Genomic DNA, 27948 nt, shown 5'->3' with positions numbered 1-27948 from the left:
CACAATGTTATGGCACTGATCATCTTAGTATATACGTTATTTATTAGTAGGGAGGACTTACTGAGTGATCTCCTTTCTGCCGCTTCTCCTTGAAACTAGTAATAGCATTCATGTAGAAAGTTACAAATTCTTTTGGAAACAAGGTGACATTCAGCCCCTCCAGAATAGGACGAAGGAATGGGAAAATAACTGAAAACAAAAAAGTAATGTCACTCCAAGAGCATTTTTTAATGCAATGTATTTTTAGTATTCTAAAGTTTGACATAATATGTATTTTATACGATAGATCAACACAAAGTGACACATAATTGTGAAGTGGAAGGAAAATGATAAATGGTTTTCAATTTTTTTTACAAATTAATATCTGAAAAGTGTGGCGTGCATTTGTATTCAGTCCCCCTTTCTCTGATACCGCTAAATAAAATCCAGGGGAACCAATTGCCTTCAGAAGTCACCTAATTAGTAAATAGAGTCCACCTGTGTGTAATTTAATCTCAGTATAAATATGGCTGTTCTGTGAAGCCCTCAGAGGCTTGTTTGAGAACGTTAGTTAACAAACAGCATCAATGATGGTCATGGAACACACCAGACAGGTCAGGGATAAAGTTGTGGAGAAGTTAAAAGCCGGGTTAGGTTCTAAAAATATCCTAAGCTTTGAACATCTCACGATGTTCAATTCATCATCTGAATGTGCCCCTGGAAGAAGTCATTGTTGTGACGAAACGGCGTAGGGAGGAGCGGCGTGCTGACATCACCACGATTCGTACCACGCTGTCTACCCGGAAGGACGAGCGGACAGTAGAGCCGGCCGGCTATTATTGATACACGCACTTTTTTATCTGCATACATGTGAGTGCAATACCTTTATTCTTAAACTTTTTAAAACGATATCACGCTATGTTAGTGTTTTTCTCCTCTGGGTCATATTTATGGAGAGAGATGAGTCTGATGTTGAAGATTGGTGAAAATAGAGAGAGAGTGACAGCATATCCCGGATCCCTTAAACTGGCTTATGTGTTTACATGCCTGACTAATTTCTTGCTCTGGTAAGCAGTTAGAATTTAAGTGGTGGAGGATTCTGTCATCTGCTATACAGATTCACAGGATATCATCTGGACATCTAATTTCACCCATTCGGAGAACTTTCTGTCACTTTTGAATTCTTCTATGATACATCCTTCATATGGACTTCCGCACATATTTTCCACTTGCTTTTATTCAGATTGCACTGGTGTTTTGTGTGCATCACATACAGCATAATTGATTGTTTATGTTGATTCATTTTGCAGCGCAGCTTTACCTTTTTTACTCAGTATAAATATGGCTGTTCTGTGAAGCCCTCAGAGGCTTGTTTGAGAACGTTAGTTAACAAACAGCATCAATGATGGTCATGGAACACACCAGACAGGTCAGGGATAAAGTTGTGGAGAAGTTAAAAGCCGGGTTAGGTTCTAAAAATATCCTAAGCTTTGAACATCTCACGGAGCAATGTTCAATTCATCATCTGAAACTAAAAAGAGTATGGAACAACTGCAAACCTACCAAGACATGGCTGTCCACCTAAACTGACTGACCGGGCAAGGAGAGCATTATTCAGAGAAGTAACCAAAAGGCTGGTAACTCTGGAGGAGCTTCAGAGATCCATAGCTCAGTTGGGAGAATCTGTCTATAGGACAACTATTAGTTGTGCACTCCACAAATATGGCATTTTTTGGAAGAGTGGCAAGAAGAAAGCCATTGTAAAAGAAAGCCATAAGAATTCCCGTTTGCAGTTTGCGAGAAGCCATGTGGGGGACACAGCAAACATGTGGAAGAAGGTGATATGTGAATTGCACTCCCCTGGTGGTTAATCTATCGCCACCTACTTCTGGGCAATATTTTTGATTATTAACCCCAATACATATTACCTCCGTTGACAATACACCAAATATGTATAAATGTGTATAAAAGTGCTTATATACAAATATTTTTCTCAGAAAAATTGCAAAAAAACATACATATATATATATATATATATATATATATATATATATATATATATATATATATATATATATATATATATATATATATGTGCTATACACGTATTAAATAGTGCTCTTATAAAGCATGCATTCCCTTATGTCAGATTCAAAGAATCGCTACCACAGAAACAAACAAATATTATTATAGCCACAATTTTTTTTTTTTAAATATATATGTGAAAAAATATGCATGTGACAATTAGATAGAGGATTTCTAGATTAGTCATCTTCTTAGTAAAGTCCCAATGACTGTCCAAGTGCTTATAAACCGATCAATGTTTATCCCGTGAGATGTTAAACCACAACGTAATTTCACCACTTCAGTGATATTCCCGTCACCGTTAAAAATGGCCACTCACCAGATTTAATTTATTAAATGCCTTTGGTTCATTCCCAGGATAACCACTCCTTTTATACGTATTTCAACCAACTGCCAGGTGCCTTGGATATACTAGTGGGATCTCTTTTTTTCTCCTACAAAGGCTCACAAAAAAGAGGAATGCTTCTTATGGTGTAGTACGTAAAAAATGTATTGGTTTCTTAAATAAAAGTAAGTGTTACACTCACATTCGGTTGTGCCCATATGCCGGCACCAAGCTTCTCCAGCCGTGTATGCAAAAACAGGTGAAGGATAAAGAGAGGGGTGGTAGAACCCGCGCTACGGATATAATATTTTCAAGTACTGCAGTGGTACTGGTTAAGTATGCTAATTGTTTAAGTGGCAGCCCCTACGTGAAATTCCACCTAAATAGAATATGGAAAGTGAATGGGGGTGAGGTAGTAGGTGTTGGCGCCCTTTTAATTAATATGTAGAAAAATATGTAAATATTTTTATATATTTATACATATTTTTCTACATATTAATTAAGAGGCGCTAACACCTACTACCTCACCCCCATTCAGGTGAAGGATAAAAGCCGTTCCTTTCGTGTTCCCCCTACGCCTATCTCGCGATCAGCGCGTGGTTCCGTAGATGTCAGCAGCCTCAGAACCACGCGCTGATTATTGCAAATCCTGTGGCATTTTCTTCTACATTTTCACAATGGCAGGGCCTCACACTGTCACAATATATACAAATGTGTATTTTGCTGTCAGGGGCTCCTCTTTAATAAATATAGGCTTTAAACTGTAACTAAAAATCACTTTACCTAGAAAGATCAGCAATGGGCTGAACAATCCAAACTTTAGAAGTTGCTTGGTCTTTGAAACAAATGGGTCATCAGGCTTGTTCAGAGAATCAACATGCACACTGAATGAACTGCTTGTGACAACATCCATACTGTAAGCTCCCAGAACACTAGAGAAGGAAAATAAGAAAGTTCTTTAAACTGCACATGATTATACAGAGCCAATTAGAAATGTTTTCTGCCTGCAAAAAATGTGTTGTTCTTTGAATGAGTAACTAGAGATGGGTCAGAACTCCTGAACAGGGATAGAGTTCTAACTTGAACGGCAAACCCCACTAAAAGTCTATGGGAGCCGAACAGAAAAATTAAAAGTGGCAATTTTGAAAGCTTATATGCAAGCAAATGGCAATAAAGGGGAAATGGGGGTCTGGGTACTGCCCTGGGGGATCAATGCATAACGTTTTTTTCTAGAACAGTGATTTTAATGATGCATAAAGTGTAACAATAAAAATGAAAAATTCCTTTAAATATAGTGTATTGGGGGTCCCTTTAGTTTTCCTGTAAATTGATGCATCAGTAGCATATATAGAACACGCTGCAGCAAAACTGATGATTCTAAATAAAAAAAAACAAGTTAAATAACATTTAAACTGACTCACAGTTGCAATTGCAGGCACCCGGCTATTGAAAAAAAACTAAGAAAAAAAATGGCATGGGGTCCCATTCAGGCCTGGTATGGATTTTAGGGGGAGCCCCACGCCAAAATAAAAAATAAAAACAGCATGGGATCCCCCCAAAATCCATACTAGACCCTTATCTGGACATGCAGCCTGGCAGGTCAGGAAAGCTTGCTCGCTCGCCCCCCCCCCCCGAACCATACCAGACCACATGCCCTCAACATGGGGGAGTGGGTGCTTTGGGGCAGGCGGGAGCTCTGCCCCCCTACCCCAAAGCACCTTGTCCCCATGTTGATGGGAACAAGGGCCTCATCCCCACAACCGTGGCCGGTTGACACCCATATCCCAGCCCCCCCCCTCATGTGAATGAGTATGGGGTACACGTACACAGTTGTTGAAAATTCCTTAATTAAAAAAAAAAATAGTGTCCCCCGATGTGCGATGGTCAAACATGCTGCCCGCCACACCCAAAAAAAAAAACGCTCTCACTGTATAAAGGCTGGCCGCCTACTGCAGGCTCTGCTGTTTGACAGTTCTTATACAGAAAAGGAGCAGTGGCACCTGGCTACGTCACCTGGTGGCACGCACCCTTTTGACATCATGGACTGGTACATGCTGAGTCGGCAATGTCAAAAGGAAGCCTCTCCCCCCCCATAGCAGTGTCCTCCACCTTTAACATCTCCCCAACTCCCCCCCCCCCCAGGGGACAACACATTTACACTGTTATACAAGCTGTACACCCACTACTTTACATTATAGAAAAGTGTAATTTCTTCAGTGTTGTCACATGAAAAGATATAAAATATTTACAAAAATGTGAGAGGTGTACTCACTTTTGTGACATACTGTACATGTAAAACTTATGTAGGGAAATTTGTAGGCATATGTGAGGGTTTACATCCACTTTAACATAGGCTAAGTTTGCATTTTTACAGTGAAATTTGTTTTATTATATTATTTTAAGTTTTCCTTACTATTGAGTTAGGTGTTGCAAGTAAATTTTTTTTTTTTTAAATGGTGGCGAACCCCCGGTGATCTTTCATATCTTTCATGTTGTTCAGGTAGATCTCCACCTCTCAAAGGCTGCCTACCCCTGGTATATATCATTTAAACATCACAAATTTTGATCATGCAAACAACAACTGCTGGCTGATTTACAGTATACGTCAGGGCTACTTTCTGGATGCTTTTGACCATACTCCCATTGCCTGAATTTGTACATGAGCATAATGGCCTGGATTCACAAAGCACTTGCGCCGACGTATTTTAAGATACGCCGACGTAAGTACAAATGTGCGCCGTGGTATCTATGCGCCGACCCACATACTAAGATACGGCTAATAATAGGCTTCAAACGACCGACATAACTTGCCTACGCCGTCGTATCGTGGGTGCATATTTACGCTGGACGCTTGTGACGCTCCCATTGATTTTCTATTCAAATATGCAAATAAGGGAAATACGGCGATTCACGAACGTACCTGTGCCCGGCGCATGCTATACGCGGTTTGCGTAAGTTGTACGCCCGGTGTAAAGTTATTCCCCATAAAGGAGGTGTAACTCGGCAGCATCCATGCAAAGGGCTGCACCAGGGAACACAAGCCGTCTTATTTTACGTAGTTTACGTTGGACGTGAATATGGCTGGGCGTAGGTTACGTTCACGTTGTAGGCAGTGATCGGACATATCTTAGGGAGTAGTTCCGACGTGATTCTGAGCATGCGCACTAGGATGCGTCCACGGGACGGCGCATGCGCCGTTCGTTATTCGTATCTGTCTGTCGCTCGGCCCATCATTTGCATGGGGTCATGCCTCATTTGCATGGCTCATGCCCACTTCCACTTATGCCGACTTACGCCTAAGAAACCCAGCGCAGATTCGGGAGCAAGTGCTTTATGAATTCTGTGCTTGCCTCTCTGCGCTGCGCCGATGTCTGTGAATCCGGGCCAATGTGTTTATTTTTTGCCAGATGTTACTCGCTCTTTTTTTTTTTTTCATTTGGCAACCTACTGCAGTGGATTGATACATTTGGATGAAGGTAGATAAGGAGTTAGCTTGTAACTATAGAAAAAATGCAGCATGTGCCTATTGTCGTCAGCCCGCATATTCCATTTTTAATTTAAAAAAATGAATTCCTACAAGCTTTTTAAGGCAAGTGTTATATGCCAATGCTAAATGAAAGCAAATGTAAAAATGTTGTTCCTGCATCTCTTGAGATTCATTGTTGGATGCAGGCTCATTCTGACTGCTTGGCTTGGGCTCAAGTCATCATTTACGTAATGTGCAAACCTTGGTTCCTGGAACACCCTGAATACACAGAGGCAGCTTTCTTTTAAAGTCAAACTAAAGACATTTTTGTTTTTGGATAGAGCCAGGTAGGGTTATAACCCCAATAAGTTTTTTTTTTTTTTACATCTGTGTCCCATTGAGGGGATATCCCTTCACTTCCTGTCAATTTCAATAACAGGATGCAAGAGGAAATCACTCCAAAGTGAGGGAATTTGTGGTTGTCAGCAGAACTTTCACCATTGGAATATTCCCCACTATTCCTGTTCTACGTTTGATTTTAGTGATTACGGTTACCAGGACAGATTGAAAGAGAGTAAATCTCCCTAATGGGGACACAGACAGACAACAATAAAAACCTGGACAGGTGTTGTAATCCTTCACCAATCCAAAACAAAAAAGAGATTTTGCTTCTAGTTTGGCTTTAATTACAAAACCCGAGTTTGTTGAAGGTATATTATAAACCTTAGTAGATTCATTCATTACTAATATGAAAGGGGAGTGAGGTTCAGTCCCTACTAGACTGATAAGATTAGACAAAGTCTTAGCTTATACTGTACAGTAATTCCCCTGCATCTGCTGTAGTGGCAGCAGGCTTTCATACAGGCAACTGATAAGGCAGGGTCCTGGCCCATCAGTTCAACAGGGGGCCTGAGCAACTGACAGGTAGGAGGGCCGGTTGTACTGCCCCCTCTTGTGCCCTCCCTCTAGTGCTTTGTGGTCCCCCTGCAGTGCTTCCTCTCCTTTTCCTCCCTCTGGCCCCCACTCTAATCACTGCCACCCCTGTGTTGTCCAGGCCCCCTTTGTGCCCTCCTCCCCCTTTGTGCTGCAGGCTTCCCTTCTCTTCTCTCCTTTCCAGCTGGCTGGGCACAAGACGTGGGGGGATTTGGATGTTTTAGGATATAGAGTGGGGGGGGGGGCAGGTTGGCCTTAAACAATCTATTTACCGGCACCTTCCTTTCCTGAATTAACACAATAACTGATCTGTACCAGTCACATCTGTGTCCATTCATCACAAACACAGTTTACTAGGCTTCAGTTTGTGAATGAACAGGAAGCCTCCGAACGATTCTGATTTATTTATCTGTGCTACTGTTCCTCAGTCCCTTCTCAAAAGTGAGACATTAGGGTCTGTTTAGACCCCTGATATTTCACCAAGGTCCCTCCAACAGGGCAGTACAACTATTTACCACTTAAGACCCGGACCATTATGCAGGTAAAGGACCTGGCCCCTTTTTGCGATTCAGCACTGCATCGCTTTAACTGACTATTGCGCGGTTGTGCGACGTGGCTCCCAAACAAAATTGGCGTCCTTTTTTCCCCCACAAATAGAGCTTTCTTTTGGTGCTATTTGATCACCTCTGCGGTTTTTATTTTTGCGCTATAAACAAAAATAGAGCGACAATTTTGAAAAAAATTCTATATTTTTTACTTTTTGCTATAATAAATATTACCCAAAAATATATAAAAAACATTTTTTTCCCTCAGTTTCTTTTTCATATTTTTGGTAAAAAAATCGCAATAAGCGTTTATTGATTGGTTTGCGCAAAAGTTATAGCGTTTACAAAATAGGGGATTGTTTTAAGGCATTTTTATTAATATTTTTTTTTTTACTAGTAATGGCGGCGATCAGTGATTTTTTTTCGTGACTGGGACATTATGGCGGACACATCGGACACTTTTGACACATTTTTGGGACCATTGTCATTTTCACAGCAAAAAGTGCTATAAAAATCCTCTGATTACTGTGAAAATGACACTGACAGTGAAGGGGTTAACCAGTAGGGGGCGCTGTAGGGGTTAAGTGTGTCCCTAAGGGAGTGTTCTTACTGTGGGGGGGGGGGACGTGGCTGTGCGTGTGACATCACTGATCGTTGTTCCCTAACACATGGGAACAAACGATCACTGACAGCCACCTAGGAAGAACGGGGAAGGTTTGTTTACACTTACCTCTCCCCGTTCTTCAGCTCTGTGACCTGATTGTGGGACACCAGTGGGGATTGGGTCCGCGGGTGTGGTCACGGAGAACAGGACCAGGTCGCAAGCGCGCTGCCGGCAGCGCGCTCGTGACCCACGGTTGGACTCTTAAAGGCGACGTACAGATACGTGCCTGTGTCCAGCCGTGCCCTTCTGCCGACATATATCGGCATTAAGGGGTCCTAAAGTGGTTAAAAAAAAAAAAGGAACTCACATGTGCTTTGCTTTCTAAAGAACAGTCTGCATTTGGATCGCTCTTCAGAGAGCATTTGATAGGCGTGAGGAGGCATATTGTCACCACCTGCTTTAACCCTACACTAGCACGCTGCAACCATGTGCTTTGCACATAGTTGTGGGATGCTTGCAAAGCAGAGCTTTTCACTTGACCGGTCTTATTTGATGGGGGTATCATTTCTGCCATGGCTGCGAAGCATAGCATCACTGCCATGGCATGTGTACATGTATGGCATGTGCATGTGTATGGTAGCCCTGTCAGGTAGGCTGTATAGTTGCCTCATGATTTCTAACAGCAGCCCCGCTTTCAAATATTATTCCTATGTTTACAGGAACTTTAGATGATGACGACCCCTGCATTGAGCAGGACCATTAAAAATTCCTCCCAGACACAGAAAATAGGACAGTTCATTTGTCTGAGGAATAACAGCATTATGAACAAAGCTTTGTTACTTTCTTTACACTGTAGCCATGTAGACTTTAATAATTTCTGTGCATGGTAGAACACTTCATGTATTTCAGTTAATAACTGAACTCCAAGCGACTATATGCATTACTGAAATACATATACTTTACTGCCAATGCAGCAGTACAATTTGGTCCAAATCACTAGGTAAAACGACATAATCAACCTGCTGATTGGTCAATGAAGCAGCAGCAATATACTGATGAGGTCATCCCTCTGCTCACTCTGTGTTTTCCTCCTGTCAGCACATGTGCTTTTAGTGGAGTGATGCCATACAACACTTTTCTCAATAGCTGCCGGGAATTCAACTTTAATGATATTTAATTTAGGGGGGGGGGAGCGTGGCGGCTGGACTCCAAGATGGATGCGTAACCCAGGAGCTCCGCTCGCATACCAGAGATAATCCACAGCCACCAGTGCCCACTGGCACCATCCGAGGCCCCTGACACCTCCATCGGACAGATAAACCCTCGGTGAACCGTCCGGGATGACGAGAAATCGCAAACATCCCCAGCAGCCACAGAAAATGGACGGCTTTCTCATTCACCCAGGGCGCGGACCTCTCCAAAATGGCGCCGCTGCGGGGAAAGCACAGAAGAAGCACGGGCCCGGAGCACAGCCTAGCCTCCACGGGATCCCCCCCGGGCTCTCTCCACCAGGTCATGCCGGCCAGCGGATCCTCCTCGGGGTCACCTAGCCCCACTACCCGAAGCCCGGTGAAATCGAAAACGCGGAGGGATTCGCCGCCTAGGCCGCAGCCGGAGGATGGTATGGAGGTAAGCAGGCCTCACGTCTCCACAGATAACCGGCTGACATGAGGGGGGGGATCCCATAGCAGACTTTCCAACGGCTGACAGGCCCATATCGGACACCACATTGAAGGAGATGCTGCTGTCCCTGAGGTCCTCACTACAGGCTGACATGATTACTGGCCTCAATGAATGCAGGAGAGAAGTACACTCCCTGGGCAATAGAGTGCAACAGGTTGAATCCAAGATGGGGGACTTCACTACCTCATATAATACAATGGTGGAGGCACACTCTGAGCACGGAAGGAACATTGTGTGGATAAAAGACAAACTCTTGGACCTCGAGGACAGGTCCAGGAGGAATAATATCAAACTGAGGGGCATCCCTGAATCTGTTCCTCCCTCACAGCTCCTGCAATTTGCCCAAGCTCTCTTTTCCTCCATGTTACCAGAGGCATCTGCTCAGGATCTTCTGGTAGACAGGATCCACAGGATCCCCAAACCAACGTTCCTCCCTGATGATATCCCCCGAGATATTCTGCTAAAGGTACATTTTTATCACATTAAGGATAGACTCTTACAGGCCTCACGTAAACCTGGGGGTATGCCCCAGCAATACGCTACTGTCAGACTGTTGCCGGATCTATCCAGACACACGCTGCAGAAACGACGCAACTTGCTGACCATCACTAAAGCTCTAAGAAACCACAACATCCTGCATAAATGGAAATACCCTGCCACTCTTAGCATCACACACAACGAGACTACCGCCACAGTGACCACCTTAGACGAAGGGCTTTCATTTCTACGCAAATGGGGTATACTTCCGGACCAACCGGCTCAACTTCCATCCACGTCTGGTCTGCAACCCATACACAATGACTGGCAAGTGGTATCCCACAAACGCTCTGCCAAGAAGAAAGCCGGTGGAAATGCAAATCTTTGAACCAACTTAAACATCTATTATCTCCGGGGTCGAGATAACGCAGTTAGCATATTCTCTTTACCCCTCTTCTTCTAAGTAGCAGTTACGTCTGCACGAGGATCAGTTATGGATCCATTTCTTAGTATTATTCAGTTGACTTTTGCTGTTATTTTTTTGGTTCCCTTTTTTCAGTTTTTTGATATGCACAGAACCACCAACAAACCTCGGATCATCACTTCAGGAGAGGATTCGACCTGCCTTCCCCTGGATGACAGATTGACACCGAGTAGAGAATCCCTTTTGGTCGCAGTAAGTACCAGCACACGATCTCCACAGAGACCTCCACGACTTTCTCACAATGACAATTAAAATGTTATCCATTAATGCCCGGGGATTGAACCACCCGGCGAAGAGGTTTTCTATGTGGTCTGAAGCCTCCAGACAAGGGGCGGATATTTTATGCGTGAAGGAAACACATTTCCAGCTACACAAAGCCCCTCACTGCTCACATAGGAACTTCCCATTTGTGTACCTGGCATGCACACCGGACAGCAAGACTGGAGGTGTATTACTGGCCATTAGGGACTCTCTGGCTTTTCAACCCAAAGAGGTTATCACCGACGAAAGAGGCAGATACATAATCATCACGGGGGACCTCAACTCTAAGCCGTACACGATTGTCACTGTATATGCGCCCAATGCACGCCAACTACGCTTCCTACGCAAGGTGATCGACAAAGCTAAATCTATACAATATGGGAACCTCCTGGTGTGTGGAGACTTTAACATCACCTCTGACCCAAAAGTAGACACTTCTGGAGGTAAACCCAAGGGTACTCCTGCACTACAACCCCTGCTTCACGCCGAAGAGCTGTTCGACGCGTGGCGATGTCTTAACACGAGCGAAAGAGACTATACCTTTTTCTCAAATAGACACGGCACATATTCTCGTATAGATATGTTCTTAATGGACAAACGGTTGTTACAACATGTTGAAAAGGTGTTGATTCACGATATTACATGGTCAGACCATGCTGCTATTTCTATGTCAGTTGCTGAAAAAGGAGTCTCCCTCTCACCCCCCATCTGGCGTTGTAACACTAAATTGCTTCAGGAACGACACTGTCTACAGCACGCTACTCTACACCTTAAAAATTACCCCCTAGAAAATTCAGGCTCGGTAGAGGACCCAAGTGTGTTCTGGAACGCACACAAGGCTTACATGAGGGGCATCCTGATTCAATTAGGGGCTAGGGGGAAAAAAAGGAAAGCACAGCGATTTGACAGGGCTCTCTCAAAATTGCTGGAGTTAGAATCCCAAAATAAAAAATCACCCTCAGAGTCCGTAACTAAACAACTAAATAACCATAGAGAACACCTCAGGGAACTAATGTCGCAACAATATGATAAACACCTCAGTCGTCTTAAACTTAACTACTACTCCAATGCCAACAGAGCAGGCAAATATCTAGCGAATAGACTTAAAGCTGCCCGCACCAAGATTAGGATAGCATTCCTGAGACACCCCACTCTATTGCATAAAATTATTAATCCCCAATACATAGTGAATCAATTCGCAGATTACTACAGCTCCTTATACAATCTGCATAAAGACCCTGATACACCTCAACCGACAGCTGAATCTATACAACTGTTTCTGAACCAAGTACGCCTCCCATCCCTGACTGTGGATCAACTCGAGGAACTTAATTCGCCCATCCAGCCCCATGAGGTAGAAAAAATCATCCACTCTCTTCCTACCGGCAAATCACCTGGCCCCGATGGTTTTTCTAATGAATACTTCAAAACGTTCAGTGGTATTCTGGCACCCCACTTAACTAGGGTTTTCAATAAAGCTGCGGATACTGCTACCCTGCCCCATGAGATGCTTAAAGCTCATATAGTAACGTTACCAAAACCAGGCAAAGACCCTAATACCCTGGCAAACTTTAGGCCCATATCCCTTCTTAACACGGACACTAAAGTCTACGCAAAACTACTGGCCAAAAGGCTTTCCAATTTCATCCCTTCTCTTATACAACGCGACCAGATGGGTTTTGTTAGGGGGAGACAAACCTCTGATGCAACACGAAGGATAATTAATGTGATACACCAGGCTTAGAAAACTCGAACGCCTTCTCTGCTGCTCTCAATTGACGCAGAGAAGGCATTCGACAGAGTCCATTGGACTTACATGAAAAGTGTTTTAGATAAATTTGGCTTTGCAGGAAACATTCTTAATACTGTTATGGCCCTCTACTCTGCTCCGTCAGCATAGGTATACTCCGGGGGCTTTTTGTCAACACCCTTTGATATTACGAATGGGACCAGGCAAGGCTGCCCCCTGTCTCCGGCAATTTTTAACCTAATGATTGAACCACTGGCCGAGGCGGTCCACATGCATCCCTCAATATCGGGCTTCCAGTTTGGCGATAGCACACACACTATAAATCTATTCGCAGACGATGTGATTCTGTTCTTGACCAACCCACTGGTATCACTGAAAGAAGCACATGCACTGCTCACATCCTTTGGAGAGGCTTCCTACTATAAAGTCAACTTCACTAAATCTGATTCTCGACCTGGGAGTGGCATCCCATACTAAAACCGCTCTGCAAACCCAACTGCCATATACCTGGAGCACGAGAGGCATCACATACCTGGGTATTGTGCTTACAAATCAGGTGTCCGATCTCTCTAAAGCCAACATGCCCCCACTCAGGGCCGCCAGGCAGTACACCTGTAAGGGGCCCGGAGGTCCCCAGGGGCCCGGATGGCAACCCCCTTTAAAAAGGGGTCCGTAGGTAAATTTTTTTAATTAAAGGGCCCAGAGGTCCCCAGGGCCCCAGATGGCAACCCCCCTTTAAAAATATATATATATATTTTTTTTTTATTAAAGGGCCCAGAGGTCCACAGGCCTGCCCTGGATTGGCTACCCCCCTTTTTTTATATTTTTCTTTAGTTCTTTTTTTTTGTAAAGGGCCCCCCCCGCTTCTCAATTTCAGGCGGCAGCACCCCCCCCCCCTGGTTCTCTGCTCCAGGAGGGCCCATGCCTGAAGCTGTGTAAGGGGCCCCATAATTCCTGATGACGGCCCTGTCCCCGCTGATCGCCAAACTCGAGGCCCAACTTGGAGATGTAGCGAAAAAGGAATTGTCATGGATGGGTAGGATATCTGCTTATAAAATGCTGATACTACCACAAATTCTGTATGTGTTTCGCACCTTATCAGTACATATACCGTTTCATTATATTAGGAAATTGGCAGACCTCGGGTGGAAATATATATGGAATGGCAAGAAAGCTAGATGTTCTCGCAACAACCTAATTTCCCATAAGCACGTAGGGGGGGGGCAGGCCTAGTAGACATATATGACTACCTATGGGCGACACGCTTGGACCAAGTGAAACACTGGGTTCTAACCATCGAAAAAGCACTCTGGGTGGAGATTGAAACTGATATATCACCGACTAAAGACCTAACACTATTACTTCTGGGTGACAGGTGGGATAGGTGGGACTTGACCTTACTCTCACCCCCAATGCAGGCCTCCATAAAGGCCTGGAGATTCCTTCTGGACCAGCCACATGGGGAAATGCGTAACATTGACTACGAACTTCCCTTGGTGCTTCTGGAATCTAAGATTCCAATGTTAAAGGTAGGAGACCTGAATGACAGGGGGGTAACTTTTCTATCTGACTTGTATGAAGACTCCAGCTGTAAACCCGCACGCCAGCTCATGACACAATATCAACTCCCGGAAGACAAATTGTATAAGTGCCTGCAGATAACTCACTGCCTGAAGCGTATGGCCTCGCCCACTATAGCTCTGCCGAGCACAATCTGGAATTTTTACTTCATAGACAAAAATAAGAAAGGTATCTCTTTCTTTTACAATATGCTTCAGGACAAACTAAAGTTCTCTAAAACTAATGCCATGAAAAAATGGGAATCAGACATTGGCGCTTCCTTCTCTGACGCCCAGTGGAAGTGCACGTTCAAAGAAATTCATAGGGCTTCCCATTGTGTCAAGCACTGGGAGTCAGGGATTAAACTGGCCAATAGATGGCACTATACTCCTCTTAGACTGACATCGTTCTTCCCAGGACTGACATCTGACTGCTGAGGGGATGCGGACAAATAGGAAACTTAATGCATATGCTCTGACATTGTCCAAATACTAAAAGCCTCTGGAACCAGGTGTTCCAACTTATTTCCTCCTTGACTGGACTACTCACTGCTCTTGACCCTGCCTTAGCGATCCTACATTTAAATATAGAACAATTCCCACACAACGCTAGGCCAGTGGTAACCCACATACTTTTAGACTCGTTCATTGATCCTGAAACACTGGAAGTCAAACAAAGCTATAAACATTTCTGATGTTAAAATAGCGGTACACAGGAATTACACGTTTGTTAGCTATTAATGCTCTGAATTGTAAAAAGTTTGACGATTGCTGGTCAATCTGGCCCAAACACATTTAACTTGATAACTGATATTCATTTGCTGTACTTCTGTATATTGGTGCTGTGCATATCACCATCTTTTGTTTTGTTCTTTGTATGATATTTAAGTTACATTGAACAAACTTACTCCTTCATTAGACATGGCTCATCTTTGGCAACATAAACTTGTATATTCTTGACCAGTGTGTTAGAATAGTCTTTCATTATCTTGAACATCTAAAGAGTAGAGATTTTCGTTTAGAATAATCAGCTTCTAAGTATTCTTGCAGAAAAATAAAGAGAGGTGATATCTTGTAGAGAATGATCTCATTTGTTCACTAATCCTAAAATAGCAGTCCACAAAAGAAGAATTCAAGAGATACACAGAAGCTGAGTAATAATATTTACCTCCTTCAGTTTTCCACTGGTAAATGTGGGTGAGAGCACTGTACGAATCCTTTTCCATTGGTCATCCTCCGCAATTGTTAGAGCTGATTCAAAGGGACCATTAAGGCCAAAATTCTGTATAGGAGGAAAAAAAAAAAAAAAATTAAAGCGGTTGTATACCCAAAAACACATAAAAAAAAAAACCTGCAAGACAAAGGCATAATGAGCTAGTATGACTAGCATACTAGCTCATTATGAATTACTTACCTTAGATCGAAGCCCCCGCAGCAACCCTTGTTCCTCTCCTCCGCCGCCGCCATGACACCCGGAGTGACTTCCGGGTATCGCCGCTCCGGCGCTGTGACTGGCCGGAGCGGCGATGACGTCACTCCCGCGCATGCACGCGGAACCGGCACGATCCCTGCGCATGCGCGAGTTTCCAGCACTTTCCCGCACTTTCACATTCAAGACCCAGCACGCTCAGTGTGCCTGCGCTGTTGTCTACGGTGCGCATGCGCCGTTGACATCGGTGCCCGATTTTCTGCAAATATCTCCTTAACCATGTAGGTTAAGGAGATATTGCAAGCACCTACAGGTAAGCCTTAATGTAGGCTTACCTGTAGGTGCAAGTAGTATCAGAGGGTATACAAGCGCTTTAAGGAAACTAATTAGAAAAGGAAAGGAAAGAAAAGACCGTAGAGTATTAGCAATAAACTGTGGATACTCCATTTTAAGATTTAAGGGTCACCTAAACTTTCTAAAAATGTGATAGTGTAGTTTATGTTAAATTGTCTATCAATAATGTTATTGGCAATAATGTACTGAGGATTTGAGAAAAAAAAAAAAAAGAATGCAATTCCCAGAAATCTGGGTTTCTATATTTAGTATATATTTTTCATTCATTGACATTAATCATTCTGTCTGTGTCCTTACAAAGTGGTCAAATGAGTTTGAAAATAACACAATTATTGCTGATATATATATATATATATATATATATTTTCTCTCTTTGGAGGTTTGGTTCCAGCTTTTGTGCCAGAAGATCCTTAGAGCTGCAGGAAGTTTACTACATATTTATCTTTTAGCATAAGTAAAATGTGATAATTTATTTGAGTAAGTATTATTATTATTATTATTATTATTATTATTAATAATAATGATAATAATAATAATCAGAAAAATATTGTATTATGGTGACTAGATGGCGCTGATGATGATTTATATATTTACTCTATTCTGTATAAATGAAATACACATGACCTAGATAGAAAATAGCCTAATAACATTAATTCATGCTCGCTTTCACACAGAACAAGTGTTCATGCAGTGTCACATGATGAATAGCTCTGCAAATCTTTTTATAAATACCCCCTAATTGTTGGAAAACTCAGCTGGTGGTTATTTCTGCGTCTATGGCATTTTCATGAATTCAGTAATATTCAAATAATTCACTATTGTTTATGGTTTCGAAACTTTTAACATAATCTTTTGGGATACTTTATCTGTATTACATGATACATGCGCAGCTTAGTGTACAATTCTAGCATCTTCCAAAATGAATTAACGGCTGTGCGCATGAACAGGAGTTACTGTATGTCATCCCAGCCTGACCAATTAAGATGGCCAAAGATTTTGAACCCAGAAGAAGCTGGCAAAAAGATGTCAGCGTTGACAAAAATGCCATTTTTACACAGGCTGAAACCATGAAGTATTGTGATACACTATTGCTGGTGTTTGAGAGAAATTATTGTTAAATAATTTACCACAAGGACACTTACCCGTCTGTTTATGAAGTTAGTGTAACACTCTTTTACCAGAATGGCTTTTATTAAAACAGGGTCTAGAATTGCAAGAACTGGTTGTCTTCCATCATACAATCTACAACAAATATACAACAGATATTATTTACAGATAAACATTTATTGTTGAGCAGCTACAAAATACATAATTTTTTTTTTTGTCTGTATATTCAATAACAAAGCAAACTGTCACCAGCCATGTATAACAGGCATCTATTAGGCCTCGTACACACGACCGAGTTTCTCTGCAAAAACCAGCAAGAAACTTGATGGGAGATATTTTTTTGCCGAGGAAACCGGTCGTGTGTACATTTTCGTCGAGGAAACTGTCGAGAAACTCGACGAGCCAAAAAGAGAGCAAGTTCTCTATTTCCTCGACGGGAATGGAGAAACTTGCCTTGTCGAGTTCCTCGACAGCCTAACAAGGAACTCGACGAGGAAAACGATGTGTTTCGCCTGTCGAGTTCCTCAGTCGTGTGTACGAGGCTTCAGTTTTACATGAATGATCATATGCATCCCAGAGTACAGGGTGATCAATTTTACAAGTTTTAGTTAGCTCCTGTGGTCAAGACATCTGGTCGCCCTTCCAAACTGTTGTATTACTAGTTTTGACAGTGTCACTGATCATTAGTGAGGCATGGTAAGTAGAAAGAACTGGTCCTGAACTCTTGACCACTGGTAAAACTTTGCTTAAAGTGGTTGTAAACCCACTTTTTTCACTTTTACCTACAGGTAAGCCTATAATAAGGCTTACCTGTAGGTATAAAGAATATCTCCTAAACCTGTACGGTTTAGGAGATATTCCCCTCGCAATGCGCCGCTGATTGCAGCGGCGCATGTGCAGGGGGGATCCACGGCGAAAGAACCGGCAGCCGCCGGACCTTGCCGAATTTAAATCTCCCTCGCGCACGCGCGGGAGTGACATCATCGCCGCTCCAGCCAATCACAGCGCTGGAGCGGCGATACCCGGAAGACACGCCGGAGCAAGATGACATCTCGCTCGGCGTGGAACAGGTAAGTGTTCTTCACCTCGTTCCGAGGTAAGTATTTCATAATCAGCCAGTATGCGGTGCATACTAGCTGATTATGCCTTTTGCCTTGCAGGTTTAAAAAAAAAAGTTTGCACGGTTTACAACCGCTTTAAGGGAATGCCCCAGGTTTTGGGTTTTCAAGGGTTTTCTATAGTCAACTACCTCTATGTGGCCTTTGCCCATGTCTAGTGACAGTTTTAGAGGCTGAAAGTAAATACTAGTGTGGCGCAAACCCATTAGAAGCCTCTGATTAGGATGGGTCCTCTGTTCTTTGCCTTGATCTTTTCCAAAATAAACCACAGCCCACCAGGTTGAGAGTTTAAACATACAATATCACAGAAAATCGCTAAAGGTAATATTTAGTACCCAGTAGTAGTGCTATATCAAAGAAAATAGGCACCAAACCATGTAGTAAAGTCAAACCTAATATATTGTCACCCAAATAGCAGGGGAAAAGGGAATAGCCGCTCCAGGTGGGAACCCAGGTGAATATCCTCCATTGCAGACAACTCAGGTGCAGGCAATGCACTTAGCAAAGCAGGAACAAAGATTGTCTCTGGCCAGCCGCACTCTAAACAAATTGTAGCCTTTTATTAAAAGAAGGACAGCACTACAAGTCACAGTAAAATAAAACCTGACTGCTGACGCGTTTCACACTGAAACTAGTGCTTAGTCATAGCTCATGACTAAGCACTAGTTTCAGTGCGAAACGCATCAGCAGTTAGGTTTTATTTTGCTGTAACTTGTAGTGCTGTCCTTTTAATAAAAGGCTACAATGTGTTCAGAGTGCGGCTGTCCAGAGACAATCTTTGTTCCTTCATTGTCACCCAATATGGTTGGTAACTAGGCAAGCGTAAAATGGGATATTGTAATAATTAGGGTTGTCCAGATACCGATACCAGTATCGGTATCGGGACCGATACCGAGTATTTGCGGGAGTACTCGTACTCGCGCAAATACCCCCGATACCTAAATAGAATACTTCCCCCCCTCCCCCCCCCCCCCCGCCGCTCCTGCCGCATCGTGCCGCCGCATCGAGGGACATGGCTAGAGGGACATTGCTGCATATGTGAGGGACATGGCTAGAGGGACATTGCTGCATATGTGAGGGACATTGCTGCATATGTGAGGGACATGGCTGCATATGTGAGGGACATGGCTAGAGGGACATTGCTGCATATGTGAGGGACATGGCTGCATATGTGAGGGACATGGCTAGAGGGACATGGCTGCATATGTGGGGGACATTTAAAAAAAAGTATCGGTATTCGGTATCGGCGACTACTTGAAAAAAAGTATCGGTACTTGTACTCGGTCCTAAAAAAGTGGTATCGGGACAACCCTAGTAATAATAATACAATTTAGCACACAAAGTGACAAAGACTAGGCATTAGATTACATTTGGCATCCAGATCAGCATAAACCGTAGCAAGGCCGCCTCAAGCACAGCAATGAGCGGTAGTAGAGTTTAATCTACTGAGTGCTGGAACTCCTACTGCCAGAGTGTATTCATGGCGGCGATGCTAGTTCTAGACCAGCTGGGTATGCACTGTCCAAAAGAAAATGAGGATGGTAGCAGAGGGGGCAGGGGAACAAAGGGGCTTGCAGATTATTTATTATAGGAGGGGGGGTCCTTTGAGATGTTCTTCTGGCAGCTATTGTTTGGGCTCTTTAAGAGCATCAGTGCAATTAATGACAGTCCCAGTTAACCTATATATATGTATAGTATACTGTAGGTACAGTATAAACTCGGCACAGGTGCAAGGTAAATGTGGTTCAGATGCGTTGAAGGTTTACTGTAATGCAGTATTGGCTTGGTATAGTTGCAGCCTGGCTTTGGAATAAGTGTGGTAGAGGGCGCAGTATGGGTATGGTGTGGATTGGGTACACTTAAACCGCGTACACACGATCCAGTCCATCCGATTAACCGATGAAGCTGACTGATGGTCCGTCACGCCCACACACCATCGGTTAATGAACCGATCGTGTCAGAGCGCGGACACGTAAACCACGTACGTCGGCACAATAAAGGGGAAGTTCAAATCCAATGGCGCCACCCTTTGGGCTGCTTTAGCTGATTTTGTGTTAGTAAAAGACGATTCGCGCTTTTCTGTCTGTTACAGTGTGATGAATGTGCTATCTCCAAAACGAACGCTAGTTTTACAAGAACGAGCGCTTCTGTCCCCTCATTTAGTCTGAGCATGCGTGGATTTTTAACCGATGGTCGTGCGTACTAGCGATCGGTTTTGACCTATCGGTTAGGCGTCCATCGGTAAAATTTTCTATTTTAATTTAATTTTTTTTCTATTCCTATTTTTTTAACCAAAGGTTAAAAAACCTATGGGGCCCACACACGATCGGTTTTGACCGATGAAAATGGTCCTTCAGACCGTTGTCCTCTGGCTATCCTATCGTGTGTACAAGGTCTAAGTATCCTGCTCTGAGTGGCTCAGCCCTTTCTAACAGTATCAGCAGTGGGTGACCTTTCATTTTAGAAGGGAGTCTCTGGTGATCAGTGATGAGAAGCAGAGGGTGAGTGGATGCTCCAGTCTCCTGTCTCCCTGTGACAGCAGTGCAGGTCTTGTCATATAGACAGTGCTGTGCTGCCCAGGGTGTCCCCACTCCCAATTATAAGCTTGGACCTCTGCTTGGTATGGTTTCAAGCTGGTAAGGGAATATTCAGATAGAGGTGCTCTCTTTAACTCCCTCAGTGCCAAGAAGAAGAAGAACTTTCAGGGGCAGTTTATCATAAATCATCCCTTCACTCCTCCTACTGCACAGTGCCTATTGGGATTTGTATTGTAACTGTAGTGGGATGCCTTTTTGTCCAGATTCTGGTCCCTTTAAAGTGGAGGTCCACCCAAAACTAAATTTTTAACATTAGATTGAGGCTCGTTTTGTGAAGGGGAATCGGGTGTTTTTTTTTTAATCAAAGCCGTACTTACCGTTTTAGAGATAGATCTTCTCCGCCGCTTCCGGGTATGGGCTGCGGGAATGGGCGTTCCTATTTGATTGACAGCCTTCCGACAGGCTTCCGACGGTCGCATACAGCGCGTCACGATTTTCCAAAAGTAGCCAAACGTCGGTGCGCAGGCGCCGTATAGAGCCGCGCCGACGTTCGGCTTCTTTCGGCTACTCGTGACGCAATGTATGTGACCGTCGGAAGCCTGTCAGAAGCCTGTCAATCAAATAGGAATGCCCATTCCCGCAGCCCATACCCGGAAGCGGCAGAGAAGATCTATCTCTAAAACGGTAAGTACGGCTTCGATTTTAAAAAAAAACACCCGATTCCCCTTCACAAAACGAGCCTCAATCTAATGTTAAAAATTGTTTTTCGGGTGAACTCCCGCTTTAACTCAACTCCCCACAATCCTCTGAGCTCCTGGACATGCCCAGGGGATATAAATGTCAGCTCCACCCAGCTTCCTGTGCTCAGAGAGATCCTGCCTGATGGGACAAGTGACTGGGCAAGTGAGCTGTTCCTGGGTCCTCCCCCGTTAAGCCTAGTGTGCGGACCACCAGCAGTGAGCACAAGAGCACGCAGCATCTTTCCATTTGGGGAAGCTGTCCATGAAGTGGGTTGACCCTATCTGCAGCCACCAGAACCTCCTGACTGAAGCAAGTAGCAAGCAGTGCCAGTGTGAAGTATGTGCCAACAGGAGGTCCACTCAGCTCACAGTCTTTTGATTGAAGATTACTATCTTGAACACATGAGATTCTCTAGCTCCCTATTCTATCTGTAGATTGAACTCAGAACACACTGCTGCCACCTAGTGGACATTAGTAGAACTGCAGTATAGTTGTTGTATCCTTTTTCCTTTACGGTTCATATTATTGTTTTGTACTGTATACCCGTGTTCACATGATCTCCTGTACAATTTATGTTGAATTTCATTGTTAAGTAAAGTAGAAATTGCCTATCACCACTGGTCTGATCATTTGGCTGAAACCGTTACTCAACATAACCATTATAGTGTAGCCATTATATGACTGTCATCTAAAACTACAACTTCCAGGATTCTGAGCACTCTGCGTAGAAGTCTATGGGCTTGCTTGGGCTTTATCTCGCCTCCTGCTGGCCAGAAGAAGATGGTGCAGTATAACATTAGTATCTCAGTAAAGGGAAAGAAGAATAAAGAGCAATGTCTTCATTTCCATATTGCTGTAGCTCAGCACCTGGCTACATAGCAATCATCAGCTCAACTAAAAACTGATATAAAAAACAAAATGTATATTCTGGAGCTTTGAACTCACCCCCATAGTTTTCCATATTTTTTAAAGCATTCCATATCATACTGTGCCACACCCTGTAAAATAATCAAACATATAAGCACACAAACATACACAAAAAAACATGCATTTGCAGATGATTAATATTATATGCCACCTAGTATTTTTATGTACAGAAGCAAACTTGTGAATCACATTCTTCATATTATTATGGACATTGCATTTACCGTTATGTCCATAAGCATTATTTGTAAGATATCAATCTGTAGATTTTTCAATTGATTTGAATGTATCTAGTAGTGTTTTTCTTACATACCATTCGATGAATACAAGTATCCGGTAGGATTTACTGGGTCTGTCATGCAGGGGCGAATCCAGGGGGGGGGGGGCAAGGGGGCAAAATATCACTGACTGACGGCAAGTCTCTCTCTCCCCCACAAAAGTATCATAATCCCATCAGCAGCGTAGAGAGAGAGAGAGACTCCGTGTAATGTCATTGTCCTAACGCCGCAGCTGCGCTGTCTGCGCTGGAGGAGGTGGGTGGAGCCACACCGCTGTCTTGACCTATAGTTTTCTCTGCAGTGCACTCTGGTTGCTAGCGCCTGGACCACCTGGCGTCTAGTAACCAGTGACGTCAGAAACATCGGAGCAGCTGAGAAGGAGGAGAGCCCCGGTGATCTGCCAATATGGTTCCGGCTATCCAGATGGTTCCTGTAAGGACTGCGCAGGCGCAATCCTTGCCGACGGAAATCTCCGAACCTCGGCCGGCATCCAGGGCGACGTGGAATTTGAGGAAAGTGGCCAGTCAGCCTCAGGTCCTCACTTCACTCGGACGGCTCGCTCTCGGCCTCCTGGCTCTTTTTTTAACATCCTCCAATCCACGGAGGATGTTAAGAATGAGCCTGGATGCCGGCCGAGGTTCGGAGATTTCCGTCGGCAAGGATTGCGCCTGCGCAGTCCTTACAGGAACCATCTGCATAGGGGAACCATAACGACAAGTCACCGGCATTCAGAGTGCAGTCTTCTTCCTTCTACACCCCTTAGCTGAGTGTTGGCTCCACCCACCTCCTCCCTCCATCTTCTCCACACTGCATGTTGCAGGCAGCGCAGCGTGTACACAGGATGAAGAAGCAGTGAACACTCACTGTCATCTGATGCTGCCCTGCCTGCAGACAGTGCAATAACCGGGACCCTGCTCATCTCCATTGGTCATCCTGCATGGGAGCTCCTCCCCCCACCAGAGCACCAAAATATTTTATTAAAAGTGAGTTAAAAAATTAATTAATGTGAAAAATTATTAAAAAATATGTGTGCCATTATTTATGATAAAAAAAATGTTGCAGTTGCTCTTTTAGTCTCCTTCAGCTCCGGAAAGTTTTACCCCCCACACGTCCATGACCAGGCCATTTTTTTTTGCGCTACTGCACTGTTTTTTTTCCAATACTTTGACTGACAATTGCGTGGTCGTGCAACATGGTAAAATGTATGTTCTTTTTCCCCCACAAATAGAGCTTTCTTATGGTGGTATTTAATTACCTCTGCGCTTTAAATTTTTTGCGATATAAAAAAAAAATTAATTTTGAAAAAAAAGCAATATTTTTTACTATAAAAAAAAATCTTCATTCGTTTAGGCCAATATGTATTCTACATATTTTCGGTAAAAAAACAATAAGTGTATATTGACTGGGGTGCACAAAGTTATAGCGCCTACAAAATAGGGGATATAGTTACAGAATTTTTATTTATTTATTTTTTACTAGTAATGGCGGCGATCAGCGATTTTTAGTGGGACTGCAACATTGCGGTGGTCAAATCAGGCACCTAACTGACATTTTTGACACTTTTTTGGGGACCAGTGACACCAATACAGTGATCAGTGTTAAAAATATGCACTGTCACTGTATTAATGACACTGACTGGGAAGGGGTTTACATCAGGGGCAATCAAAGGGTTAACTGTGTCCCTAGGGGGTGCTTTCTAACTGTGTGGGCGATGGACTCACTAGATGAACAGAGTGATCCGTGTTCCTGGTTAGCAGGGACACAAGATCACTCTGTTCATCTCTGGCAGAGCAGTGGTCTGCCTTTTTTACATCGGTAGACCGCTGCTCTATCTCTGTGGGGAGCGATCGCGGGCGGCCAGACTATGATACGTTAAATACACCTTATTTTCTGGCAGTTCCCCTCCCAAGACTAGACTCTGGATCCACCACTGCTGTCATGCCATTGTTACATATTGTTCAGATTTATACAGTATAAGCATGCTATTTATACAGGAATACAAGTATGTGCAGCTGTTCCTGGAGGGTACTAGCATTTTTGTTTAGGTTTTTATTCTTGTCTTTGTTTACTTTTTCCTGTTCTGACAGAAAGAGAATAGAAATCTGCCTAAATGGGACACAATTGGCAATAAAAACCTGACAGAGGTTATAACCCTTCTTTGCAAAAAAAAAAATGCTTGGCTGAAGTTGGACTTTAAAGAGGTCCTTCATTTATCCAGGAAGCACCGCACGAATTGTTTCCAAAATAATTTTTATAAAACAGGCAAAGTTTTTTTATATACATTATTACCATATGCATAGCCTATCACCATAAAATATTGCACCATAAACAGGCACATCATTAAATATCATCAGCCAAGTGATATTTTTCATACATTTTTATACCAGTGAGCCTAGGTTCACATTGATGCGATTTGACACGTCAAATCGCATGCCAAACCGGTGCCTATTTCCGGCAATGGCACTGTAAGGCCTCGTACACACGACCGAGGAACTCAGTGGGCGAAACACATAGTTTTCCTCGTCGATTTCTTGTTAGGCTTGTCGAGGGACTCGACGAACCACTTTTCTCTATTCCCATCGAGGAAAAAGAGAACATGCTCTCTTTTTGGCTTGACGAGTTCCTCGACAGTTTCCTCGCTGAAAAATGTACACGCGACCGGTTTCCTCGGCAAAAAATCTCTGCCATCAAGTTTCTTGATGGATTCTGCAGAGGAAACTGGTCGTGTGTACGAGGCCTCAGAATGATTCCCAAAAGTAGTTTCTGTACTACTTTTGGCAACTTCGGGGTGTGATTTCTATAGACATCTGTTCAGTAACCCATACAGATGTCTCTGAAGTCACTCCTGAAGTCGGACTGACATGCTGGTATGAAATCTTGCGAGTTCAATCCCTCTGTCAGTGTGAACCTGGACTAAATGTGACTCTCAGGTAGATAGTGGGGCAGATCCACAGAGATCTGCACCCGCACAGCGTATCAGAGATACCCTACGCCGCCGTACCTTACCTGGCTTTAGTTCGAATCCTTAAAGATTTTGCGCCGTAAGTTACGGCGGCGTAGTCTATCTCTGGCGGCGGAACTCAAATCGGCGATTAGGGGGCGTGTTTCATTTAAATGAAGCGCGTCCCCGCGCCGAATGAACTGCGCATGCGCCGTCCCGACATTTTCCGCGTGCATTGCGCTAAATGACGTAGCTAGGACGTCATTTTTTTTAACATAAATGTGAATTACGTCCATCCCGATTCACGGACGACTTACGCAAAAAAATTAAAAAAATTCAAATTAAACGTGGGAACAACGGCCATACTTAACATGGCAAGTCTAACTATACGCAGCAAAACACCAGCTTTAACTATACGCCGGAAAAAGCCGACTATAGGCGACGTAAAAGAATGCGACGGCCGCGCGTACGTTCGTGGATCGTCGGAAATAGCTAATTTGCATACCCGACGCGGAAAACTACGCAAACTCCACCCAGCGGACGCCGCAGTATTGCATCTACGATCCGAAGGCGTACGAAGCCGTACGCCTGTCGGATCTAACCCAGATGCCGTCGTATCTTGGTTTGAGGATTCAAACTAAAGATACGACGCGGGAAATTTGAAAGTACGCCGGCATATCAGTAGATACGCCGCCGTACTCCCTCTGTGGATCTGCCCCAAAGATTCTGAATTTTGGGTCTCTGATAAAATCACATACTTACTTTTCTGTATTCAAGAAATGTTCCAATAAATGGAACTGGATAGGGGCCTGGAACTTTTAACTTCTTAAATATTCCATATGGCCATACACCATAACTAGAGTAGAAAAAGGAAATATAGTAAAAAATATAAATTATACATATAAAGTACAAGTAAATATAAAATTATGCAACAAAAAATAATAATACAAAACACTATTTAGAATCCATAGGTGGTCATTTACTAAAGGCAAATCCACTTCAAGAACACTTGAACGTGTACTTGTAAGGACAGTCACTGTAGATCTGAGGGGAAGCTCTGAAATGAGGGGAAGCTCTGCTGTACAAGCTAAAATGCTCTTATTTATTTTCCTTGCATGTCCCCCTCAGATCTACAGCGACAGCACTTTCAAGTGTACTTTCAGTGCAAAGTGGATTTTCCTTTAGTAAATCAACCCCAATTATTGTGTATTATGTTAGACTATATTATACTCACGTTAAAAAGAGAACCCAAAATAAAGCTATTAGGATCCAGGTCTCTGAAGAGAAGCTGGGGATGAAGTTCATGATTCTTCTATGACTTCTAATGTCCTGAATATCAGCTTGTACTACCTTCTATGTCTCCTTTACCCTACCTTTGTTTCCTGTATCCTAGTGCATTACACAGCTGCTTTTCAGTTCCTTATTGCCAAATGCAGCAAAGTCCTTTGTGTCTCACAGAGCAGTCATATGATCTCATGGGCTGGCCCAAGAAGGCAGTGCTAGCATTTGATAAATACCATGTCTATACATTCCAAGCGAAGGTATTGTGCAACAACTCTGTACAAAGCAAGAGTTTATGTAGGGAAATTAGAACAGTACTTTAAAAGTCATAAAGATCTGGAAAATACAAAGGTTGTATAAATAGGGTCACATAGACATTTGACATTTATTTTACATGCTGTGCAAAAGCATAATATCAGTGTCTGTCTACAGGACTCAGTATTATCAGTACAGTTTGTTACATTCTTTGCACAGATCTAACAGTTAGTGTTAAACTTTGTGTTAGACCCTTTTCACACTGACACGTTTTTCAGGCGGTTTAGCGCTAAAAATAGCGCTGCTATACCGCCTGAAAAAATCGTGCCCTGCAGGCTTCAATGTGAAAGCCCAAAGGCTTTCACACTGTAGCGGTGCGCTAGCAGGACCGCTCCAAAAGTCCTGCTAGCCGCATTTTTGGAGCGGTATAGGAGCGGGGTGTTTACCGCTGCTTCCTATTAAAATCAATGGGAAACCGCGGTAATACCGCCCGCAATGCGCCTCTACAGAGGCGCATTGCGGGTGGTATTAACCCTTTTTCTGCCGCTAGCGGGGGTTAAAACCGCACCGCTAGCGACCGAATATTGCGGTAAATACGACGGTATATCAGCGCTAAAAATCTCGCCGCTATACCGTCACCGCACCTCCACTGCCCCATGTGAAAGGGGCCTTTAAAGGTTTTAATTTCACAACATTTGCAAATGTATGTGGAAGTTGCACCATCAATGGATTGAAATTTGTCTGGTTCAGCTAACTTTCAATCTATGGCATTTGTTCCAAATTTGTTTTCATGAACAGTGTATTCTGCCTGTGAAGGAGTCCCCGCTTTCAG

General features: G+C 43.5%; 1 protein-coding gene across 1 annotated transcript in view; it reads right to left on the bottom strand.

The window, feature by feature from the left end:
* LOC120937082 (cytochrome P450 3A9-like) overlaps positions 1 to 27026 on the bottom strand; it is a 39362-nt gene extending 12336 nt beyond the window's left edge. Inside the window, exons 1-8 of the mRNA XM_040350042.1 lie at positions 26815 to 27026; positions 26343 to 26436; positions 22383 to 22435; positions 17077 to 17176; positions 15320 to 15433; positions 15060 to 15148; positions 3173 to 3321; positions 62 to 189 (exon numbers count right to left, since the gene is read on the bottom strand). Coding sequence (XP_040205976.1) covers positions 62 to 189; positions 3173 to 3321; positions 15060 to 15148; positions 15320 to 15433; positions 17077 to 17176; positions 22383 to 22435; positions 26343 to 26436; positions 26815 to 26885 — 798 coding nt within the window. The 5' untranslated portion in view covers positions 26886 to 27026. The remainder of the gene's footprint in view (positions 1 to 61; positions 190 to 3172; positions 3322 to 15059; positions 15149 to 15319; positions 15434 to 17076; positions 17177 to 22382; positions 22436 to 26342; positions 26437 to 26814) is intronic.
* Between the last annotated feature and the right edge of the window lie 922 nt (positions 27027 to 27948).

This window comes from Rana temporaria, chromosome 4 (assembly GCF_905171775.1).
Source record: "Rana temporaria chromosome 4, aRanTem1.1, whole genome shotgun sequence".
NCBI classification, from domain to species: Eukaryota; Metazoa; Chordata; class Amphibia; order Anura; family Ranidae; genus Rana; species Rana temporaria.
This window is presented reverse-complemented; position numbering and strand designations above follow the sequence as displayed.